Source organism: Lathamus discolor, chromosome 1 (assembly GCF_037157495.1).
Source record: "Lathamus discolor isolate bLatDis1 chromosome 1, bLatDis1.hap1, whole genome shotgun sequence".
Classification (NCBI taxonomy): domain Eukaryota; kingdom Metazoa; phylum Chordata; class Aves; order Psittaciformes; family Psittacidae; genus Lathamus; species Lathamus discolor.
The window spans coordinates 119480246-119502937 of record NC_088884.1 but is presented as its reverse complement, the minus strand read 5'-3'; the positions used below and the strand labels follow the sequence as shown (position 1 = coordinate 119502937).

The following is a 22692-nucleotide window of genomic DNA, read 5'->3' as shown; positions in this document are numbered from 1 at the left end:
ACCTCATATACATCTCTTCCTCCCAGCTTCTGAGCCTATAATGTAAACTGGACAAATCAGAATCATATCAATTTTTACGGTATCTGGATCAGAATATTAGGAGAGTTAATTGAAGGAGGTACTTCTGGACAGCTGTCTGAAGATAGGCTAAGAGAGTTGGGGTTGTTCAGCCTGGAGAAAAGAAAGCTCCAGGGAGTCCTTACAGCAGCCTTCCAATACTTGAAGAGAGTCTACAAGAAACCCGGAGAAGGACTCTTTACAAGGGCATGTAGTGACAGGACAAGGGGGAATGGCTTTAAACTGACAGAGGGGAAAGTTAGATTACATATTGGAATTCTTCCCTGTGAGGCTGGTGAGGCCCTGGCACAGGTTGCCCAGAGAAGCTGTGGCTGCCCCATCCCTGGCAGTGTTCAAGGCCAGGTTGAATGGGGTTTTGAGTCCAGGTCTAGTGGAAGGTGTCCCTGCCCATGGCAGGGTGCTTGGAACTGGATGAGCTTTAAGGTCCCTTCCAACTCTAACCACTCTATGATTTCTCTAAAAGGAACCCAAACTTGAGCCATAAGGTCCCGTTCAGTATTACGTAGATCTTGGCCACCACCTTCAGCTGAGGAGCTGCTCCCACTGCTGCAGCATTTCTGTCCAAATCAGTACCTGTGAACTGAAGACGAATTCCTCAATTACAGGAAAATTACACCCTCATGATACATTAAGGACAATGTCAAGTGCTTCTCAAAACTTCTCTACTCAGGAATTCAGACAGAACTGTGAAGCAGCAGTCTGCATTCAAACTTCAGACAGTAGATGACAATCCCTCATTGAGCTAGACGTGAAGATGCAGAGACACATCATTAACAGCATCCAAGAAAAGCCTTCTTAGTTCTACCCTTTGCACCCCAAATCACAAAGCCTGAAGCCTTTTGGTTCCTTTGCAAGAGTACGTGCACACTCACAAGCAACCACACCTGCGTGATTACAACAAAGGGACTGGTACAAAGGAAAAGAAAGGAAGAGAAGGAAATTGTGCATTATCCTCAGGTAGAGGTAAGACCGACCTTACATATATGCAGAAGACTAAAAAATACTACCTAAACTGAGAATTTTTCTCAGGTACAGAAAATGACATCATGAAGGCAATCACAGCTCACATATAGATAGAAGATTAAATTCTATTACATGCTAAGACATTCTAAATATGTTTTTGAAAAAAACTAAATCTGTGTATAATACAAAGGGAAATTTGAAAGATCGTTTTTTTCCTTATTCACCTCAAAAGGTTCTGTATGGCCTTTAAGACTATGAAAATACCTGCAACTGCAACCAAATGACAGAAATGTTAAAACATCTTTCAACTGAAATACATACACCTCTTAAATCCACCTTGCTGTATTCTCCAGAGCTCTCTGCTTTAGTCAAGCTGAGGTAAGCAAGTGTGGTTATCTTCGGCACCAATATGAGCAGGAGGGGATACTGCAGCCTGACTCCCACCTCTCATTCTCATCTCCACAGTATGTGACACTTTTTAGCTGTGGCAAACTGTTGGCACAGCTCTGCTGTGAGCTGGCACAGAGAACAGGTCTGAAGTAAAAACCAGAACAAACCAAAACAGCCCTCCTCCCTGCCTTTATAATACAAAGTTTATTTTTTTAAGGACAGGTCAATCCTCCAGTCTAGTTCAGAGCAGGGCCTCACAAATAGTTCTGTTGGCACAACTGAGACAACAGCACCCCACAGGAGCATGAACAAGAAGAAGCAGGAATAGCTTAAATGCCAAAGACTTCTCAGAAAACCGTAACACCAGCTGATCACAGTAGCCCTGTATCTCACAACCTCTTTCCCGCAGTCATCACTGATACTTGGACTCTTTGTTAATGTTCCTTGCATCCCAGCAACCTGAGGACAAAACCCTTTCATGCCTAAGAAGGTTTATGTTTCATCTCCATTTGAAATGTATACTGTACCAGTGTGTGTGACGCCCGGATGTTTTGAATGTGTGGAAGCAGTAAGTAGGTGTTTGGTAGCTGCATTCTAGGTTCTTCTGGAGAGGGCATCAGAGTTCCTGTTCCAAAAACCTGGTGTTAAAAACAAAATGTTTTAACATTAACATTTAACATAACATTTAACATTTTAACATTAACATCTAGTATTTCAGTTATCATGGTAACTTACAAAACTACTTTGCTAGTAATAACAATCTTCCCAAGAAGCAGATTTGGTTTTCACGTTAGTCCTTTTGAAAGAGAACTTACATAAGTTCCAGTGTGGAAAATAACTGTACACATAAACAGCACTTTAGCATTTTCACTCATTCAGGCACTATTACAGACCAAAAACAAAGCGCCTACCAGCAGAGCATCAGGTTATCTCAAAAAGAAAGTATCTAAACTCTCTTACTATTCTTCTAGCAATTACAATACTTGTAATCAGCATTTGGAGGTGCAGCAATTTCTGGGAAAACTTTGTTACTAGTCCCATTTCATATTTAATTCAATGGCCTTGTCTTAAAAAATGGGTAAAATTATTTTTTATCATTTTAGTTATTAAATTCTACAGTTTTCAGAGCACTACTAAAATTTGCAAGTTGGGCGTTTTTACTGCACTCATATTCTGCTCCACCAAGATTAGTTTATGACAACAAAGTGCAAGATAATGGGGAGGGGATAAAATAATTAAAAGTTAAGAAAATTACCTTGGAGTTTTTCACTTGTGTACAAAGATATTTTTTGGTTGGTTCTTATAACAGAAAAAAACACGTTTTTAAGTGGGTAATACAATACATTCTGTGTTTGCTGAGGATCTCTGACTACATAGAAAATATCAGAACAAAGGGAGTAGGTTTCCTTTTTTTATGGAGGCATTTACAAAGTACATTTTACTATAACGGTACTTCTACTCCACTTGGGTGAATCTTCTGTACATACTCTTGCATAAGTGCATTAGGAACATCACACATATTTCAAGACTTTGGGGCTGTCAAGAGCACTGTAACCACTCAAGTTATGCCTTATTTTGAAACTCCTAAACCTAATGCAAGCTGAAATCATAAGCAGCTACTTCTTCTGTTTCAAGTGGCTGGTGAAACTGCTCATGAAAATCAGTCCATTACTGATTTTATTCAGCAGTCAAACAAGAGACAAACTGATTTTCTGGTAGCACTGACAACTGCTTCCCCATGACTTACTTGATAAAAGGCTCTGCCTGAGCTGATCAGGCAGGTTAATAAATCAAAGGGTCAGGGGTGAGTGCAAGGAGAGGAGAGACATCAAAAAGAAAAGGTCAATCACTCTATAATGCACCCTTCCACCTACCTGGATGAAAAGTTTCTGCCAGATGTGGCATTTCCTCTAATAAACAGTAGATAAATACAACATATGTATTAAAAAACAGGTATTTCAATTGAAATTACCTATGCTTCAATTTAAGGAGCTTTGTTTTCCAGCACAATATCTAAGTATGGAAATGGAATAGTTGGGTGGTTGATTAAAGCTGGCACTGTAAATCACTGAATTCAGAGACAGATTTTTCTTTAACAAATTAATAAAAGCAAAGAATTTGGGAGTATAAAATGTCCTTCATAAAAATAAAAAAGCTTAAGACTTGCTTGTATTCAGTGATTAATCAGACAATAGATGGCTTTAATGCACAACCATTACTTTGACTTTCCTGTTTTAAGGGCCTAAACCTCTCACCCTGTGCTACATCCCCAATGTGTTTACATAAAATCCCACAGAGTAGCTGAAAACCACCTAAAGTATTTCCTAAATAGGTTTTTCATGACAAATGCATTCCAGCACAGTGCAGTCTAGACTGTAATATTATATGAAGCCAACCAGTAGACCATGATCTTTTAAGTGCACATATACAAATACACTTTGTTTTACTACTGCAAATAGCCGCACCAGTAGTAATTTTAATCATATAGATAGATGCATGCATGATTACGAGACCAGAGAGATCTGGTATACAGCACGAATTGTAAACATTAGCCCACCTGATTTGTATCAGGAATTCAATGAACTTTGAAAGTCTGTAAGTTCTAAATGTATGAAAATCACTTTTTAAAACACAAGTAAATCCAAAACTCAAGCTAAAAAGAAGAGTAGTTACCTGATATGAAAGTACTCCATGAGATGAGGTATTTATAAATAATGAGCTTTCAATACTGCCTTCTTCTGTTGGCAGGAAGAGTACTCTGAAAGAGATTTTTCCCATCGTAGGAATCACCTGCAGAGACCACAAAGAAGTTTTCTTGCTCGGTGCCAGTGATCACAACACTCACCATTCAGTCACATGGCCCAACAGACATCTCCACATGTACACTCGTGTCTGTAGATCCTATTATGCAAATCTCAGCCCTGAGAAATTTCTGCTGTCCACAGCTCTCAATTCTTACTTCAGAGAAGAACTGAGACCACGCAGCAACTCGCCATATTATGGCTGGAGTTTGTCAGCTAGCTCAGGCCTCATCAGTCAAGACTTGTGTTCAAGAAGTTAAATCATGCTTTTTTGCGCCTCTGCGTGCATAAAAATTCTTCCCACATATAGATACCTATTACAAACTGAATCAATCCCTGCCATGATACACAGTTGAATGAGTCAAGGCTGAACTGAGGCAACACAATTAGTAACCAAATCGGTCTAACTGAAAGAACAATGACGTTCATGTCTGCACAGTAATACCCATTCAGTCATTGTAAAAGCACAAATCAGATGAAAGCATAATAAAAACCCTTTGCACATCAGCCGAGGATAAAATGTGGGCTACATCAAACTGAGATCACAGCAATTAATTCTTAACATGCATTATATTATTATACACTGTTAATAAAAAAAATCAGAGTGAAAATAATAGTCTTAGATCACATAAGGTAATTATGCTCATAATTGCAATACAAAATGCATAAAACATTTCACTGCAGGTTGTTTTGAGGAATAAGCAAGATCATTCAAAACACTGAGAATTCAAGGCTGTAAAACACCCACATGCCTGTAGATTACTGCATAATGCTGCTTAAGGAATGAGAGTTAAACAGCCTCCTCCTTAACACTGAAAAATTCTTCTTCTCTGTTACTGTAAAACACATTTCCTACTGTAGGTTTTGGATGTCTTTTACCAGTCTAAGGAGAAGTGAGGAAAAAAAAGCTAACAAAACAGAAAAAAAAAATATTTGGAGGTCCTACAAAAAAGCACTAAGAGAAAACACAGTATGAAAAGCTTAGGCCAAAGGAAGCATGAAGGCTTGGCACTTGGCCATTACATAGTTTCCAAAAGTACATCAACACTCACCCGGCTATGAGCAGGAGACACATGAAACTGTCTAGTAGCTGTAAACACTGAATTCACTACAACTTCTCTATCTCTACTAGGGTTGTAGGCATGCAGCATTTTAGCTCTGGGTAACCCCAGTAATCTACAGAAGGGGGGGGAAAAAGAGAAAGAAATTATTCACTTTATAAGGATAGACTATGCACAAAACAGCAACAAACACAAATCATTCTAAACCATACTAATATGCAACAATTTTCTAGTTGTATCTATTCTTTGGAAACATGCCAAACAAATTCTGTCCTTTGGTATCTACAAATAAGCAACACTGGGATGTAAGAGGTGCACTTAGCCAAAACTCATTTGAGTCACCTGGAGTTTAAGAAAACTTATAATGCACAATGTTTTGAATAAAGAAGTTTCAGTAACTAAAGCCTTGTTTTGTCAGCTAAAGCAACAATTTTCCCAAGGCTTCTGCTTTAGTTAATACATCCTATACATTCATTCTGTGCATCCCCTGAAACACTCTTTGAACTCCTAAGGGGAGCATGTTTCCTTTGGTTACTGATAGACCAAAGGCTGATTATCATTTAAGAATAATTCTTAAAAGTTTTCTTAGAGGAAAACATAAAACTAAACCGAACTAAAAAATATGCCTTCCAGTATCTGAAGGGGGCCTATAAGGATGCTGGGGAGGGTCTCTTCATCAGGGACTGTAGTGATAGGACAAGGGGTAACGGGTTAAAACTTAAACAGGGGAAGTTTAGACTGGATATAAGGAAGAAGTTCTTTACTGTAACGGTGGTGAGGCACTGGAATGGGTTGCCCAGGGAAGCTGTGAATGCTCCATCCCTGGCAGTGTTCAAGGCCAGGTTGGACAGAGCCTTGGGTGAGATGGTTTAGTGTGAGGTGTCTCTGCCCATGGAAGGGGGGTTGGAACTGGATGATCATAGAATCATAGAATAGTTAGGGTTGGAAAGGACCTCAAGATCATCTTAAGGTCCTTTCCAACCCTAACTATTCTATGATTCTACCAGTATGTTTTGCCTGGGACTTTCTGGATTTTACCTTCAGAAGTTAAAAGGAAGCAACAAGCACCCCCCAGGTACTTCCCTAGGAAGGGAGTTTTTAAAGAAGTGAACAACCAGCATGCAGAACCGATTGGACATCCACACAGAATCACCTGAAATGTACCCAGAATGTCTGATGGTTCCCTACTCCCTTTTCTTCCTTTCAAGAATTATGTTGATTTTCATTTACAAAGTATTGCAAGGCAAGAAACACAGTTTCAATTCCGTGGCAATTATTACGTGGAAATAATCTTTCTTTTCAAGAAGACGTCAGCTAACGCTGTTTACCCAAATGTAGCCCCAGTGTAGTTGTCCCTCCCTGCTTTGTTATTAATCAAAATAACAATAATGTAAGATACTTACTGCATTCCAAAATGCAGAACTGACGGGTGAAAATGTAAGGCCTTCCCATTTGGAGGCATCTTTGCTGAGAAGCTGAAAAAAAGGGAAAAGAGGCCACAACTATTATTTAGTGGGTATGATGCTACAACACTGTAGGGAAGGACAGACTCTGACTCTACATTCTAACCATACTCTATTTCCAAATCTTCTCATACATTCCTTTCGCTGCCATAAGACTGACCTTTTAAGAAGGTTTCCATACAACAGCACGTGCTGGAAATATCATGCCAATAAAAGTTCAGTTTAAGAAGTATCCCATTTTAAAGACAATGCTGCCTTGGATAACCTCAGTCATGCTGATACACCTGTTTATGGGGCTGCACAGTGAACCACAGAGGGAAAACAACTTCAGAGTCCTGGGGAATGAAAACTACACCGGCATGGTGCAGATACCCAGTCTTGTCAATTCAACATTCACACAAGCACTGGTATGAGCACACCCAAGAGACGCAGAGGTAGAGAAGTAAATAGCAGCTTGGGCAAAAGCTGACATCAAGAGAACTGCTTGCTGAGCTGTAGCTTTAATGCAAAAGCCAACTCGTTTCTTATATGCAAAAGAGAGTTAGAAATAATGTGTAACACACACACCATCATCTTTCCTTTGCCCTAGGAAAATTCACAATACAGTTCCCATCAGTTCTAGAACATTTTTACCTTATTTGAACATGAGTCAATGTCTTATAACATAGAGATCTCAGGATACCTTCACCACTCTCTCAATTAAAACCTGTCCTCTGCAAGTCCTAACAACCACAGTGGTAAAAAGCAAGTCCAGCACTTGTTCACTACATGTATGTACCTAGTGCTAAGCTGCTGAAAACTTCCCCAGAAGCAGTCTGCATGCTGCACGGCCAGAAACAGTTTCATCTTTACTGGATGATGCCAGTAAGTATCCTAGCAAGGATGAGTCTGAGACAGAGGGATGGACTGTGGTCTCATTACTTATCCAGCTGCTTTGTGTAATGTGTGGTAGTATAGTTAATTGGTCCCCAATTTAAAAATGTAGTTTTGTAACATTACACCTTTAATCTATTAAAGCACCTACATAATTCTGTTGTTATATTCCAAACCAATAGACATCATAATTTATTACCACTCAGGAAAAATCAGGTTTATTATTATAAAAACCCACAACTTGTATGAAAACATTGCTCATGCAAGGGAGCAAACTCCCTTGCTGCTGCAGCAGGAGGAATGCAGTATATTCAGGTAGCATTTCTGGGGAGCTGCTAGAAAGTAATGAAAGAACAGATGACGCAGAACTGAAGTCTGGGTGAATGACAGCCTCCTTCCAACCACCTTGTCTCTGCGCCATACGACTCTTTCTCCATTCCTAGAAACACCGCAGCAACCAGCATCTTCCTTTTCCAAGTCAGCCTCAGAGGCATACCCAGGAGGAAAGTCTGAATACTGCTGTTGTAAACAGTAAATTAAAATTACTACTGCAGTAAAATCCCCAGATATCTGGGGCAAGGAACACTTCTTAAGGGTCCTCTGATCCTTTTTTTATATGCACACAAATATATGGCAAAATAAAAGTTAAGCCTGTGGTTTATGCACTACAGTATCACCCTGAACCCCATCATGGCTTAAGTTTCTAGCATCTTGCAGGTACTGCTGAAATAACCTTTTCCCACCAGAAAAATCTTTGCTGAGAAAAGCAAGAAGCCAAGTGCTCCTCTGTGCCAGTAAGTGTAATTGGCAGTGGCTCTCCAAGACTTACTAATCTTCCTTCTGTGGAGCTCTAGCAGCATCAGCACTTTTCCTCTCAACCCTCACTCTCTGCAATAGGCCCCCACTGCATAGGGCGCAGATGCAGCTGTGGATGTAGGAAGGTTTGGGTGAACAAGGCCATGCTGCAGCACTGATTCTTAGAAGAGCAGTGTGTTACTGTCCCGAAAACAATCACAGTCAACCCTCCCCTAGCCAGAAAAAGGGGAAAGCCCTCTGACAGCAGCAGCAGATGCAGCAGGATCCCAGGGCTGCTGTCCTATTCCCTCTGGAGAAGGCAAGCCAGACCTGGGATGGAGGAAGCTAAGCCTCAGCTAACAAACTCTCCAGGCTCCGAACTGACTCTTGAGCATGAAATTCCAGAGCATCCCTACACACCACTCCCCAGCAACCCCAGGAACAAGTCTGTGGTTACAAGTCATCCAGCTTCTGCTCTGCACCCCACAAAGGCTGCCAAATTGCCCTAAGCCCCAGCCTGGCCACAAAAGTAGAACAGCCACATTCCTAGGGCACTGTGCTCACAACCCTGGCCAGCTCCAGGGCATCTTCACTGCTTATCAGCAGCCCAGGAGCAGTGCCAAAAACCAACTTGAAAGCTGAGGAGTCTAGTCAATGGCAGGGCTAGTGGAAAGAGAAATCCACCGTTTTGGGGTTCCCTCCCTCTCCCAAGGGAGATGACAGGTTGGAATAGCAGGAATGGGCAGAGGATCGTTCTGCCCATCAAAAAGGGAAAGGCCCATCTACATTACAAATGGGTTACCACAAGTCTCTTAAAGCCAGCTGGAAGCTGGCAGAACACCCCTCTGCATCCCTGAACTCCAAACACCACTCAACACATTCAGATCTCTGCAGGGGATCTGACATGGAAATAAACGTCAAAGGCAATTTATTAAGACATTTAAAAGCTGAACTTAAGTAACTTTTTAGAACAAAACATTTACTTTGGGGTGGTTTTTTTTGGTCGGTGGTGGTTTGTTGGGGGATTTTTTCCCTTCCTTTAGGAACCTCATCTCACTAATAGATCCACCTCAAATTATGCCAAAAATTTCTTTTTCGGCTGTAGACAACATGGCCAAAAAAGTACATGGATCATTTCACGAGAACTTTACAAGCCTGGGAAAGACACACAAATATCAGCCTGAGAATGGAAGTCTTGAAACAACAAATGTGGAGAAACAGTCCTCTTCATAGTTGGAAGTCAGGCTGCTTCTGTTATTTCATTGCTTTTAAAATCAGCTAACATCACATTATGCATGCCACCTAACAAAGCCGGACTCCCCACTCAGGGCATCTCTCTGTTTTTTCAGGCAGACCAGTTGAACATCAACTTCTGAATGGTAAATTTTGATATAGCAGGTCAATTCCAACATTTCAGGGGGCATTTTCAAGCACAAGTGGAACACAGAACTGGAGAGGCAATAAGAAATATAACAGGGGAAAGAAATTCCTGGCACCTATTCTGAACACTCAGCAGTAATTGCCTTTGTATCAAAAAGCTAGTTTAACTGGCCTCATTATCACTGCCAACCCAACAATTTAAAGCCCCTCCTCCCTCTCCATCCTAACAATATATCTAAAATGCTGACACCCCGATCATCCATCTATAGCAAAAAAGGACAGCTGGAACACTGGGGAGGCAATGGAGGGCTCCACAGGGTCACCCAGAACACCCAGTGCAGGGGGAAGATGGGGGCAGACTCTAGCAGGAAGGAGAGGGCGAACCCAAGAGACCCGCAGCTCCAGTCCGCTCCAGCTCATCACCTGATTCATAGAATCACAGAATCATAGAATGGTTTGGGGTGGAAAGGACCCTAAGATCACACAGTCTCAACACCCCTGCCATGGGCAGGGACACCTCACACCAGACCATATTGCCCAAGGCTCTGCCCATCAGATGGGTGATTCACAGAAAACACCCAGCTGAGAGGAAAAAAACTCTGAGCATGCACACAGCTCCCAGCACCAGGGATGCTTGCTGGGGAGAAAGGTGCACATAGAGCAGACAAAAAGGGGCTGGAGGGGAAGGTAGGGTGAAGAGAAGGGGTGACACTAGGGCAAAAGAGCTGGATGAAGGAATGCAAGAACCCCCAGACTGCCTGTGCAGAGAACTGTGTCACTACAGGGCAGCAACTTTGGGCTGTTTTGTTGTGGTTTAAAGGAGCACGAGCTGTAAAATCTTAATCCATCATATTCCCTCTACTGAGAGGCCTCAGATGTGCTTTTCTGTAGGAAAAGAGGCATCAGAGAACATGTATAAGTTGTTCCAGTCTTTTACAAGATTTCCTGCACCAGAGAAGAGCATTTTGGTGTCCTGCTGATGTGGGACTAAAACAGGATGCTAATATGGTATGCTGAGAGAGCTGTTAAATACACAGTTGAAATTGTTTTTCCCTCGTTTCTTTCAGTTCTGATATTCTTCGATGCAACTAGTAAAAATAGGTAAACAACCAGGTCAGCATGATTTTATATATATATTCATAGCCCCAAACCCTAATATTTATATGTAGTGTATAGGACAAGCAAACATTTGTTCCAAATAAGCAAAGACCCTTTTATTTCCCTGAAGACCAACAGAAAAATACCTTTCCTCCTACCAGATTTAGTCACACTTCACCAGCCAAAACCACAAGAGAAGTATTTCTCCTAAAAATCCCCACAAAAGGCCAAATCTACTCTGAATTTCACCACTTTTGTGCCGCGGTTTGGGGTTTTTTTTTTTGTTTTGTTTTGCCCCTTTAAAAAAACAACCAAACAAAAAAACCTTCAAACTGCAGGTAATTCACCTAATTCCACATAGAAAACACTCAGCAACCTGCAGAATAAGCTGCATCTGACCGGAAGCAAAGGAACATTTCCTGGAAGGAAGTTTATCCCAGTGTCACTTTTTCTTCTATTTGCTCCTTCAAGTCTGCCTTGTGTCTTTATTTCTTTACTTTAATTGGTTACTCTAGATTAGCTTAGAATGCATGTTATCTGATGATTCAGACTGTAGTTGAGATTAATTGCAATTGCCACTTGGTGGCTTTTCTTCATCCTTCCTTTTTGTGCCCTTTGTTCACAGCAGATGAAGAAAAAGCAAGTTGGGGGAAGGCATTTTATTGTTGGGTCTTTTTCTTTATGGCTGTGGGGTTTTCTTGGAAACAGCAGGCAAAAAGGTCTGGGCTCTTTAACACACAAGAGGTCCTTTTTGAGTGAAACTGCTTAGGCAGTACTGTTTTATTTTTCAGTATGCTGATAAAGTAAAATTTGACTTATGTTTGGTATTTTGGCACTTTGTTCAGTGCAAGAATATTAATGAACCCTCAGGATGAGGTTTCGAGATAAGAAAGCATGTATGTATTGTTTAGGAAAATATAATTTTTAATACGTAAACTGAAACAAGAGAAATTAAATTAAAATCCCCCCATTTACTGATGAATTTTAGATTCATTCCTCTAGATTACAGTTCATAAACAAAAAGCAGACTAAGAGGACAAGATTCACACTATGGGAACAACCAAACCCAAATAAATATTTCTGATTAAAAAAATATCTTGACACACAAAACCAGTTAATTAAGAGGAAACTGACACAGAAACAGCAGCTGAACCAAAGTCTTTTGCAGAGCTACTTCAAAGCCTTGGTTTGTCACATCCCCTTGTCCCTCTCTTCTCTCAACCTCCCGTTTACCAAAGGCAGTAAAAGCACCAAGCAGGAGTTATGAAGGTTAAACTGCAGCTCCTGAAAAGACACACAGCACCTTTGAAAGAGATGATAAAATTGTTTGGAAATGCAAAATTAAAACTTGAGTTCATCAAAACAAAACAACAAAATTTAAACTTGAGTTCATCACGGCAACTCTGCCAAAACCAGAAACAGATGTACTTTTAAATTCTGGCTTTTTGTAACCAAATTCATCCTTTCTCCTAGAGGCAGAAAGAGTTCTCAGAAATCAGAAAGTAAGTTCATCTTGCAACATCCCTATACAGCTCTCAGGCAAGCTACATGTGCTGGCGTCCCTGTAGGGCTGTGGCTCCTATGCAGTACCAGAGCTCAGCACAGCCTGAGCTCTGACATACTAACCACCTCAGCTCCAGAGACTTATGGAACTTCTTCTGAAGCCCTGTACCAACCTAAGACTCAGGTGATAACACACGAACCTCTCAGTCTTTGTAGATGTTTTTATTTTTTAAGACGTCCAGCAGGTAAAAGAACAAAAATATGAATTTTAAACCCTGGAAACCTAGAAGTCAAAAAAACTCCACTATTTTTAGCACTGCATTGTTTAGGAAGAGCGGGAGGACTGACTCACTGCTTCTGAATGCTTGGGGACTGGCAAACCATCCTTAGGAATTCACTTACAACTTTACCAGAGAACAGCGCTGCTTCTGGAAGAAGGATGGTCATCTTTTTCTCTGAGCTATGCTATGTACTTCAGGGACTGAATCCTAGACTGTGGAAAGCAGAAAAGGCCAAAATGGTGTTACCCATCAAATAACATGTGTGCACGCATGCCTGATATTTTGTATGTTTCGGCTACAGGAAAATAGGAAAGGGGAGCTAAACCAAAATAAACCAGTGAAAGGGATGGGATAATCACTTTAAAAACAAATCCCATGGTTTCTGGCCAAGGTAATGATTTCAGGGGCAGAGAGGCCTAGCGGTCTTTGTTTTCTTTTTCTAAACTTCTGAAATTGGCAAAGCAACATACAGCCAAGACCTGCTCACCAAAGTTTCAATGGGCCGCTACTTAGTTTATTTTAAAAGTACCGACATAAAGAGGTAGGTAAGCCTAGCTCAATGTGTAAAGCACAAACTATTCCCCATTACTTTCATTTGGCCCCTTGTCATCTCAACTTAAGCATCCCCTTCTGCTCCTCTCCTCTAGACCTGGTGTTTCCACTGCCAATATTTGTCTTTCTTGGTACCATTCTCTTCTCTCGCTGCTGGTACTCTCTTTTCCTATAAAACTCTGCAATAATGTTTATACAAACCCTTTGCAGAATAGTCATTTAAGCTAGCAGTACTTCAGTTTTATTTATTAAAAAACTACAACAAAACTGCAATGATAGAACTCACAGGATCTCACAGGATAGCACTTATAAAGTCACATTTCTCAATGGGATATAAATGGAAGGACACGTAAAAAAACCTGTCTTTTTCCCCTTCCTTCACACCCAAACAGTCTCCTTGAAAAACATCCAAAGAAGTCAAATGCAGACCACAGTAAGAACCAGAATAAGACTCATGAAGAAATCTAGCAGATGAGCAGTGCGGCAGAAAGCACTCTAGTGAGCATCCTGGTTAAAGGGCTTTCTTCTCCAGATGTGCCTGTGGTTTGTATTTCAGCAGCAGCAGAATAGAGCACGCTTAATGGCAGAATAGAATTACTCCCTCCCATATATTAGCCCCCAACTTCTGAAATAACTGAAATCTGTACTAAATTAAGAAATTAACTCACAATGACTTGAGTTCATTTGAAGCTGTTTTCTGAAACCTTTCAAAATAGCAGCCTTCCAGTATCTGAAGGGGGCCTGTAAGGATGCTGGGGAGTGACTCTTCATTCGGGACCGTAGTGATAGGACAAGGGGTAACGGGTTAAAACTTAAACAGGGGAGGTTTAGATTGGATATAAGGAAGAAGTTCTTTACTGTAAGGGTGGTGAGGCACTGGAATGGGTTGCCCAAGGAAGTTGTAAAGCTCCATCCCCGGCGGTGTTCAAGGCCAGGTTGGACAGAGCCTTGAGTGACATGATCTAGTGTGAGGTGTCCCTGCCCACAGTAGGGGGTTTGGAACTAGATAATCCTTTCCAACCCAAGCCATCCTATGGCTCTATGAAAATCCTTTAGCTACCCAGATTTCAAGCAACATGCAACACTCTCTAGAGATGGTCCAGGGGGACCCTGTATTTTTTAGGCACCTCAGACAGACAGTTACGCTTAAGCAAAAGAAAAGGTACCCTAGAGTACCCTAGAATCTCCCAGGCACAGACCTGGGGGAACAAGAAGTGAGTTATCAGTGAACTGGGCATGCAAATCAAGCACTCATGTGGCCTAAGCTGAACCTTCAACTAACTACTTGTACACACACACAAAAAGAAAAAGAGTCTTGCTCCAGCAAGGCTGAGAAATATCCAAATTATTTGTTTTGGATGAGTATATAGGGCCCACCAGTTCAAAAGGCACATATTTTTCTCTAAGCATCTCTACCACTGCCAGCAAATTCCAAATATCCTGGTAAGCAGAACATTCACCTTCATTTTCACAGAATCACAGAATCACAGAATCCCAAGGGTTGGAAGGGACCTAAAAAGATCATCTAGTCCAACCCCCCTGCAAGAGCAGGGTAACCTACAGTACATCACACAGGAACTTGTCCAGGCGGGCCTTGAATATCTCCAGTGTAGGAGACTCCACAACCCCCCTGGGCAACCTGTTCCAGTGCTCTGTCACTCTTACAGTAAAGAAGTTCTTCCTGATGTTAACGTGGAACTTCCTATGTTCCAGTTTACACCCATTGCCCCTTGTCCTATCACTGCTTTGCATAATTTAACAGGTGCACGTTCATTCTGCAATTTCATAAGCCAATATCCAAGTAGTTCATACAGCGATAACTGCTCTGAAATAAAACCTTTAGCTTACTTTTTTTTTTAAGCTTCTTTAGATTTCAACTTGAAGAAGTCAGCAACCTTCTCCTAAACTGTTAAAGTCACAGAAACAATAAAGTCTGTTCTTTTTTTCAGTTCTTCCCAAAACAAATTAAGAGTCTCTTGCCTAACACAAACACACACTTTTGGCTCCATCAGAAGCCCTGGCTTTCTCCATGTTTTATCTTGAATTACTAGGTTCTGGACTTCCAGGGGTATGTATGAGAAAATACTGTATTTCATGTCTTTTAAAAGAGTGCTTCTAGTCCATCAGTATGCATAATAAAAACACAAATCCTAAAGGCACACAAAACAGCTCCAGCTATTTTTTTACTTTTTAAACCTCAAGGCTTTTAAGCCAAATTCCCTTTTTTCGAGTAATTTGCTTACCCTGTAGTTGCCAAGCCCTCAAATAAACCCCCAAAACTCAACTAAAACCAAACCAAAAAACCCAAACAAAACCCAAAATCGTTTAAACTGCTTGCATAACCCAGGTTTGTTCTTCAAAAACTGACACTAACATCACAAATAATTTCTGAGATGATAACTTTTGCCTATCTTGCTTAATTAACAAGCATTAAAAAAGGCAGTCAAACCTGAAAGCACCCTGGCCTCATTTATACACGCAAATAAATGGCTGCTTTTTGAAGAAATCTGCTCAATGCTCACAACTCAAGATCACTTCAAGAGCAGCTAGGAGACTCCATACCTCTGAAAGATCACACTGTTCCTCCAAGCTCCTGCCCAGTCTCTAAACTGAAAATGAAACGTTTTCAAGTGGAGATGTGCTGCTCATAGTCCTTTTCAGACACTCTGAAAACATGAACCCTGGAGAAAAAGCACATGGAGAAGTACCTAGAGAAAAGGCTTCTACCACGTCAGTATGGTGCTTTCTCCGGTTAACAGCAAAGAGGAGACTAACTGCAAACCTCATGCTGAAATACCATGAAATTTAAATAACCATTCCCTATCCACAGTTTTCAAAACATTTTACTGAAAGCAATCAAATTTCACAGCATGGCCCTGTAAAAGAGGTAGGATAAAACAACCTTAAGAAAGGCAGAGAATAGAACACATACCCACCTACCCGGCACCTAGGGAGAGCACGCTTATTTTTACTTACTAGGCAGTAAAGCAATGGTGAAACCATGGCAGGAGACTTTCGTGGCAAGGGCTGGTTTTAAACATAGTCCTGTATTAATGTTATTAGGAATCTAGCAAAGGAAGAGAGAGATATTGCAGAAGAAACAAATACTGATTCTATCACACCTGCCTTTACTAAGTTTATTCCCTTAAAAATAACAATAAACTAGTTTTCTGTTCTTGCAGTGTCTACAAGACAATTAGCAGTATAGATGGAAGAGATTCAAGTGAAAACAGACCTCGCCTTTTAACGCACCAATTGCAATTCTGTTCTGACTAGTTAAAATACAAGTTCATTTCACCAGGGACACACAATTTTACTTCTAAAACTCCCCAAGCTGAAGAGCAGAGGGCCAATTTCTGTCAATTCAGCAGCAATCTTCCTCCAAGTGTTTCACTTTCACATGCTGGGGCAATGCAGTATTTCTCCAACTTGGGGAATCTGGCTCCTGCCTTGAAAGAAGGGGAGGAAGGCATTGGCAGGAAGCACAGTGAAGCTGCAAAGTTCACAGCAATAGGAAGTTACATTCTTGTCAAACATCATTGCACCCAACCATTTCCTTTTTCTACTTACAGCCACAGCCAAAAATTTCCATCTTGACAGAAACCATTTTAAGTTAGAACAGTTCAGCAAAATGCATGAAAGAGCTCTGTGGTCGCTGATAAGCTTGACCTGCTTAATAATTAAGAGTGATAATCTTCCTACAGCAATTAAAAGTTATAATCTTCCTACCAGAGCTGCCTTTTACTGTTTCTATGTTAATCCAAGCCTTTTAGTTTATTTTTATAATGAAAGAGAATAGGCCTGTAGAACAGCTAAGGCACAGATCTTAACAGCCCATAAGAAGCCTTTACACTGAACGCATTAAGTACTAAAAAAACCTTCCTAATTTTTCACCAAAACCAGAAAAGAACATTAACTAAAGAGGAAGCCAAGCAAATACAAGAAAACTCATACCTAGGATTTTAAAAAAATAGTAATAATATTTTTTTGCCTTTAATTTATTCCCCTTAGTCTAAACAATGCACCTGATACCACCTGCACTGAAAAGAAGCCAAGGAAAAGTCAGTAAGTTCACATGTCAAAGCTGCAAGATCCAAGTTTAAAACAATAGTGGAAAACATCAGCCTAGACTTTGCATGTCTTCTCTCTTGTGGATTTCAGCCCAGATCTTTAAAAACAAAGTATAACCTTTAAGCATCAATCTTCAAGCATAGTAATTTACCTATGGGCATCCAATACTGTTCCTTGTTTAAGTCAGCGTATGAAGGCAGACAACCAAAATGGGTTCAATATGGAAAACTGTACAAGTTACCTCAACATTACTTTGCACATAGCTTCATATGCTGTAAATGTGGTAAAGCAAACACTACAACATACAGCTTAGATGCATTAGGCTGGTAAGACACTGGGGAAGTCCCTCTTGGAAACTTATATACACTCATCTCTTTCAAAAGCCTCTTAGCAAGCATTTGCTTGAGTCACACCAACACCAGCTTTCTCAGTGCTACATTTCAGCTTTATAAGGAGAAAAACTATTGCTGCTATTGATGGCCAGACTTATTAAAAACTTAATTCTTTCCTCTAACAGACAAAATTTCATACAAGACTTCCCTCAGCATGTGCAAACTACCCAGAATTTAAACTACATCTACTAGCTTTCTAAGAATACCCATTTTTTCATGTCATTAAATAGTATTTTCTAAAGCTGTATTATATGACTGCAAAAGTAGGGTGCAAAGAAATACAACAAGAAGGAGCAAGGCTGCACTTTGCTTAAAGGTATTTCAAACATAGTGCTGCAGGGTGAAGCAAAGTCATCCTTACTGTTGAGGTAACTTGTACAGTTTTCCATATTGAACCCATTTTGGTTGTCTGCCTTCATATACTGACTTAAACAAGGAATAGTATTGGATGTCCATATGTAAATTACTATGCTTGAAGACTGATGCTTAAAGGTTGTATTTTGTTTTTAAAGATCTGGGCTGAAATCCACAAGAGAGAAGACATGCAAAGTCTAGGCTGATGTTTTCCACTATTGTTTTACATACAGCAGGGGAACAAAGCTGCTCTCCCACACCCCAGGGGTCACTACCAAATCTTGAGGAAAAGTTAAAAGATAAGTCACTAACCAAAGAGCAAAACCAAAAAGTAGCTTTGGCCCAAAACTGGGGTATCACTCTCTCATTCTTGTTTTCCAGCCCTCCCAGTTGGGATGCATGAATTATCTCTTCTTTAGCCCCCCTCCAAACATTTTGGTGTCACTTGCAAACTTGCAAAGCTTTTTCTTCTGGTGCAATTAGTAATCTATTGGACCTATGCCATTTTACGTATGTGATGGGTACTGTTGTTTATTAGATGGGACATGCATTTGCTCCAGAAAAATACAGAACTTTATTCTTATGAAGAACCTTCTTACATTACTATAGCAATAAAAGGAAAAAAATGCATACTATTATTGTTCATTCTCTTTTTATTAACTGATTGCACTGTCATCTATACGCTTCAACTGCACAGTCATATAAACCCGCTCTCAAACTAAAAGCTTTTCTTTCACAGCTCCCCATACAACTACAGCTGTACCTCCAAGTACATCCCTTACTGCAGGTAGAAAAAGAAAGGAGGAATCCTCCACAGCTTCAGATCATTTCTACACATGGTGGCAGGACACTATGCAGACAGCCCATTGAATTCCCCTGCCTGCACGTTCTGAAAAGAGCAGCTTGCTGTGCTTGCCTGTCTTGTGTCACTCAGCACTCTGGGTCATGGCATGCAAAATGGGAAGACAGCTCCATGATTTAGCGCTATTAATAAAGGGAAGCGCTCTCACAATGTATTTGTGACCTACTCCTATGTACCAGCGTGTATTTATACTTTGTCAGATAACGCTGTTAAAGTAAGCAGAGATATGAAAAAAATTATACCAGAAAATTCCAGCTGGCAACATTTCAAAAACTTTGGCATTATTAGGATTAATAGTTACAATGCTTATTGCAGAAATTACCAGGTCCTTACAAAACATCTGGGATCTGTTGAAGCCAATGCACAGCATATGCTCTGAGCCAATTTCTTCTGACGTACAAAACGCTGCAACCTTCTACTATTAAACAAAGCAGAACCATGTGAAACACACCCTGTTTCACAGTTTATTAACAAAATGTCTACCATCAAAAACAACCTCAGGTATGCTACGGCTGCCACGTTAACCTCTAGAGCTCTGATTTCCAGCAAGGGGCACCTTGAGCCAACAAGTTAGCATTTGTTTCCTTCAGCAGGATTGCTGGTGGGGAAAAGAAAAGGAGAAAAATTAGCCTAGGAAAAAAAGCAGGAAGTCAGCTTTTGATTATTTTGTATCAGTTATGAAAAAGCCCTTGCAATCAAGCACTATATTATGACTCTGCCTCCCCTAGACTCTTGCATTTCCACCTTTCTTTCAAAGCTAAGAAGCTGATCGGGATTCACTAACTTGAAATTTTCACCTGAGAAACTAAGGGCAAAGAACCAGTAATGCTATTTTGAGTTTCTTAACAAGTCTCGAACCAGAGGTGGTCTTCTACTGCAAGAAAGGATGCACACTGCTTCTTCACACTGCAAATATTAACCTGTTTGACACAGAATTTCTCAAGTTGCCTGTGAGAGGAAAAGATCCTTCCGACAGGCCAAAGATCTCTCTGCAGCCCAGCGCATTTAACTGGGCTTAGCATCTCTCTCCTCCCCAAGATAAGCAAATCAATGTCATGATCCCATGTGGGAACCCCCTGGGACCTGCACAAAGTCCTCTTGAAGCCGGTGGAGCTTCGCGGGCAGAGGGGGGCCTGGGAGTGAGACTGGAGTGGACCACTTTGCCCCTTAAGGATGCGTTCTGAGGGACGATACACATGGGACTCAAGTGCATGAAAACAAGCTTGGCAAACGCATTTAACCTCTGAACAGGCTTTCATTTCACTCCACAGAAGTATTTCACACTAAAACAGGAGCAACAAAGCTTTCTAAAGGAGACTGCTCTTTCAAAATGGAAAACATTTCAAAAAGAGGGAATAAGCAAGCATGAAGTGCTGCCCCAAATCCCTTCATGGCTTTGCAGCTACAACGAGGTCACGTTTTCATCACCTTTCCACAGCTTGTAAAATGTCATCAGAGAGGGAAAACAAAATAACAAGGTGTGAGTGCTCAAACGAAGTCTCACTGTCCCTAGTCCAGTACTTGCCCCCAGAACAATCTAAACTTCAAGCCACATGACAAAGCCGCAAAAGGCAGGCATAGGGCAACCTGCAGTTCTCCAAGTCCCAAACGAACTTGAGAGCAAAAGCAAAGATCCGCATCTTGCAGTCTGGCAGTGTACACTCTACATGGTTGGGCACTGCTCTCCCCTCCCTGCACAGCAAACATTCAGTAACTATTCCAAGCACAAACCCATCCACCAAAATGCATGCCACTGCTTCAGTGAACAGAAAGCGTTAATAATTGGTTTTATTTACAAGGAGGAGGAAAAGAAAAACTCCAAGCAAGACTGAAAGCATGGGGACCTGGGCTGGGTGGGTGTTTGTTTTAGAGCAGCTCCCCGCATCTGCCGGATCAGCCACATTATCCCAGCACACTGGGAATGCTCACAAAGGCCAGAAATGCCCCCTTTTCAAAAGGGCAGTTTAAACGCGGCAGAAACTGGGTCAGCAGCAGGCCACAGAAAATACCTAAGCAGGCAGCAGGCACCTAGTGGGTTGTAGGCAGCAGGCTTGCAGCAAAGGACTCCAATAAAAGACACAACACACCAAGACAGAAATCAGACAATAGCTATTGAAGAAAGGCAGTTAATAGCAACAAAGCACGTAAAGCAGGGGTCAAGGAGTCGGTCAAGTACAGGCCCTTCAACTCCCTACCCTCCTCCTGTTGCCAGGAATCAAGGTTTAGACACAAACCAGCGATGCACATGGCACACAGGACTAGCAGCCAGGCACAGAAACTAAGCCGGTACGTTAAACAATAAGGAAATACAAAACTCATTCTACAATATTCCAGAGCTGCTCACTTCCCGAGGGCAGCACAGTGCTCCTTGTTGTTTGAGTCTCATGCAAAAAAGCCCCAAACACCACAAACTGCATGATTTATGCACTCATATATAGGTGGCATATTCTTCATCTCCGTGTTCAGGTCTTTACTGTCTGCATGCTTATTGATGGGCAGAGACCTTAATTTCAAAATGCCAACCCACAGTTTCAGTCGATAGCACAACGTAATTCAGCACAAAAAATATGCATGCAGGCAAAATACAAGAGGTGACCTACAAGGTCACTAGTGAGGTCTGACTTGCTGACTGCTTTGTACCCTGTGCAATAGCTCACATTAAACGAGTGTGCAGCAGGACCGTTGAACACTTCAGACAGAGAGAGTGCGGAGACTTGATTCCATTTTGCAGAGACCTTTAAAATCATTTTACACTGAAATAATTTCACATATAAGAGGTGGCGGTGGTTACACAAGGTGCAAGCAGTTATGAATCAGTCACTCCCTCCTTTCTCTCATTTCACTTCCCTTTTGCTATTGTGTGTCTTTCCTTTCATGGTCAGATTGCGATCTGCTGTTGTCCCTTATCAGTTTTGCCTATCACTTAAGAAAAGCAAGCTTTCATTTTTCCCTTCCTACCAGTATCTTTGCTCACTCTGCATTTTTATCAGCGGCACCTTTTTTTTCTTTTCCCTCCTTTCTTCCTCTTCACTATCTTTAGTCCTTTTCTCTCGTTACCACACTTCCCCCCTTTCCCCGGGCTCTCTGGCAATGATGCCCTGTCCTTCCTCCACTGCCAGATTCTAGCCCAGACAGGCTCAGCATCACATCTGAGCTGTTTCCGGCACTGTATTAGGTGAGATGTCTCACCGGCACCACGACTCGCCAGCTGCCCAGCCTCTCCCCACCAACCATGCATGGATGGCGGGCATCCTGTTCTGGTAGGGTTTTGCCTTCACCAACACACTACTCTGAGCTTCAGTAAGAGGCCACACAGCTGAAGAGAAGAGCCCTATGCACCAAAGCAGATGGGAGACGTAAGCAGCAGCTCCCCAGGAAATGTCTGGGGGTTGCTGGGGTGCCCTTTGCTTCTGCAGCAGAAAGTCCTGAGGTACCCAAGGTGCAGGCTGCCAGTCATAGGCACTGCCCCTGAACACCACAGACTGAGGGCTGGGCATCTCGAGCCCCTGAATCTGTACAAAAACCTGAGCAGAGAGGGCAGCCAGGCTCGTTGTGCAAGTCAGAAATGCTGCAGGGCTGAAAAAGCTACTGCAACTTCACCTGCTGCCTTGCCCTCAGCGAGAAGGGGAAGCTGTGGAGGCAAGAAAGCTCGGGGGGATGTGAGCACTCCCTCACCTTGGGCTCCAAATTTAGGAAACCTGTCATTCCCCCTCCCTCTTTAAGTGCTGGGAAAAACAACCTGCTCCTGACAGCAATTAAAAGCAGCTAAATTAAA

The 22692-nt window shown here is 41.6% G+C and overlaps 1 protein-coding gene across 4 annotated transcripts in view; it reads right to left on the bottom strand.

Annotated features, from left to right (window-relative positions):
• Positions 1-22692, bottom strand: part of TMEM131L (transmembrane 131 like) — an 83133-nt gene that overhangs the window by 40611 nt on the left and 19830 nt on the right. For all 4 annotated transcript variants that reach the window (XM_065692963.1, XM_065692983.1, XM_065692973.1 and 1 more), the window contains exons 4-7: positions 6697-6768; positions 5285-5408; positions 4105-4221; positions 1959-2069 (exon numbers count right to left, since the gene is read on the bottom strand). In XM_065692963.1, the coding sequence (XP_065549035.1) occupies positions 1959-2069; positions 4105-4221; positions 5285-5408; positions 6697-6768 (424 nt within the window). The remainder of the gene's footprint in view (positions 1-1958; positions 2070-4104; positions 4222-5284; positions 5409-6696; positions 6769-22692) is intronic.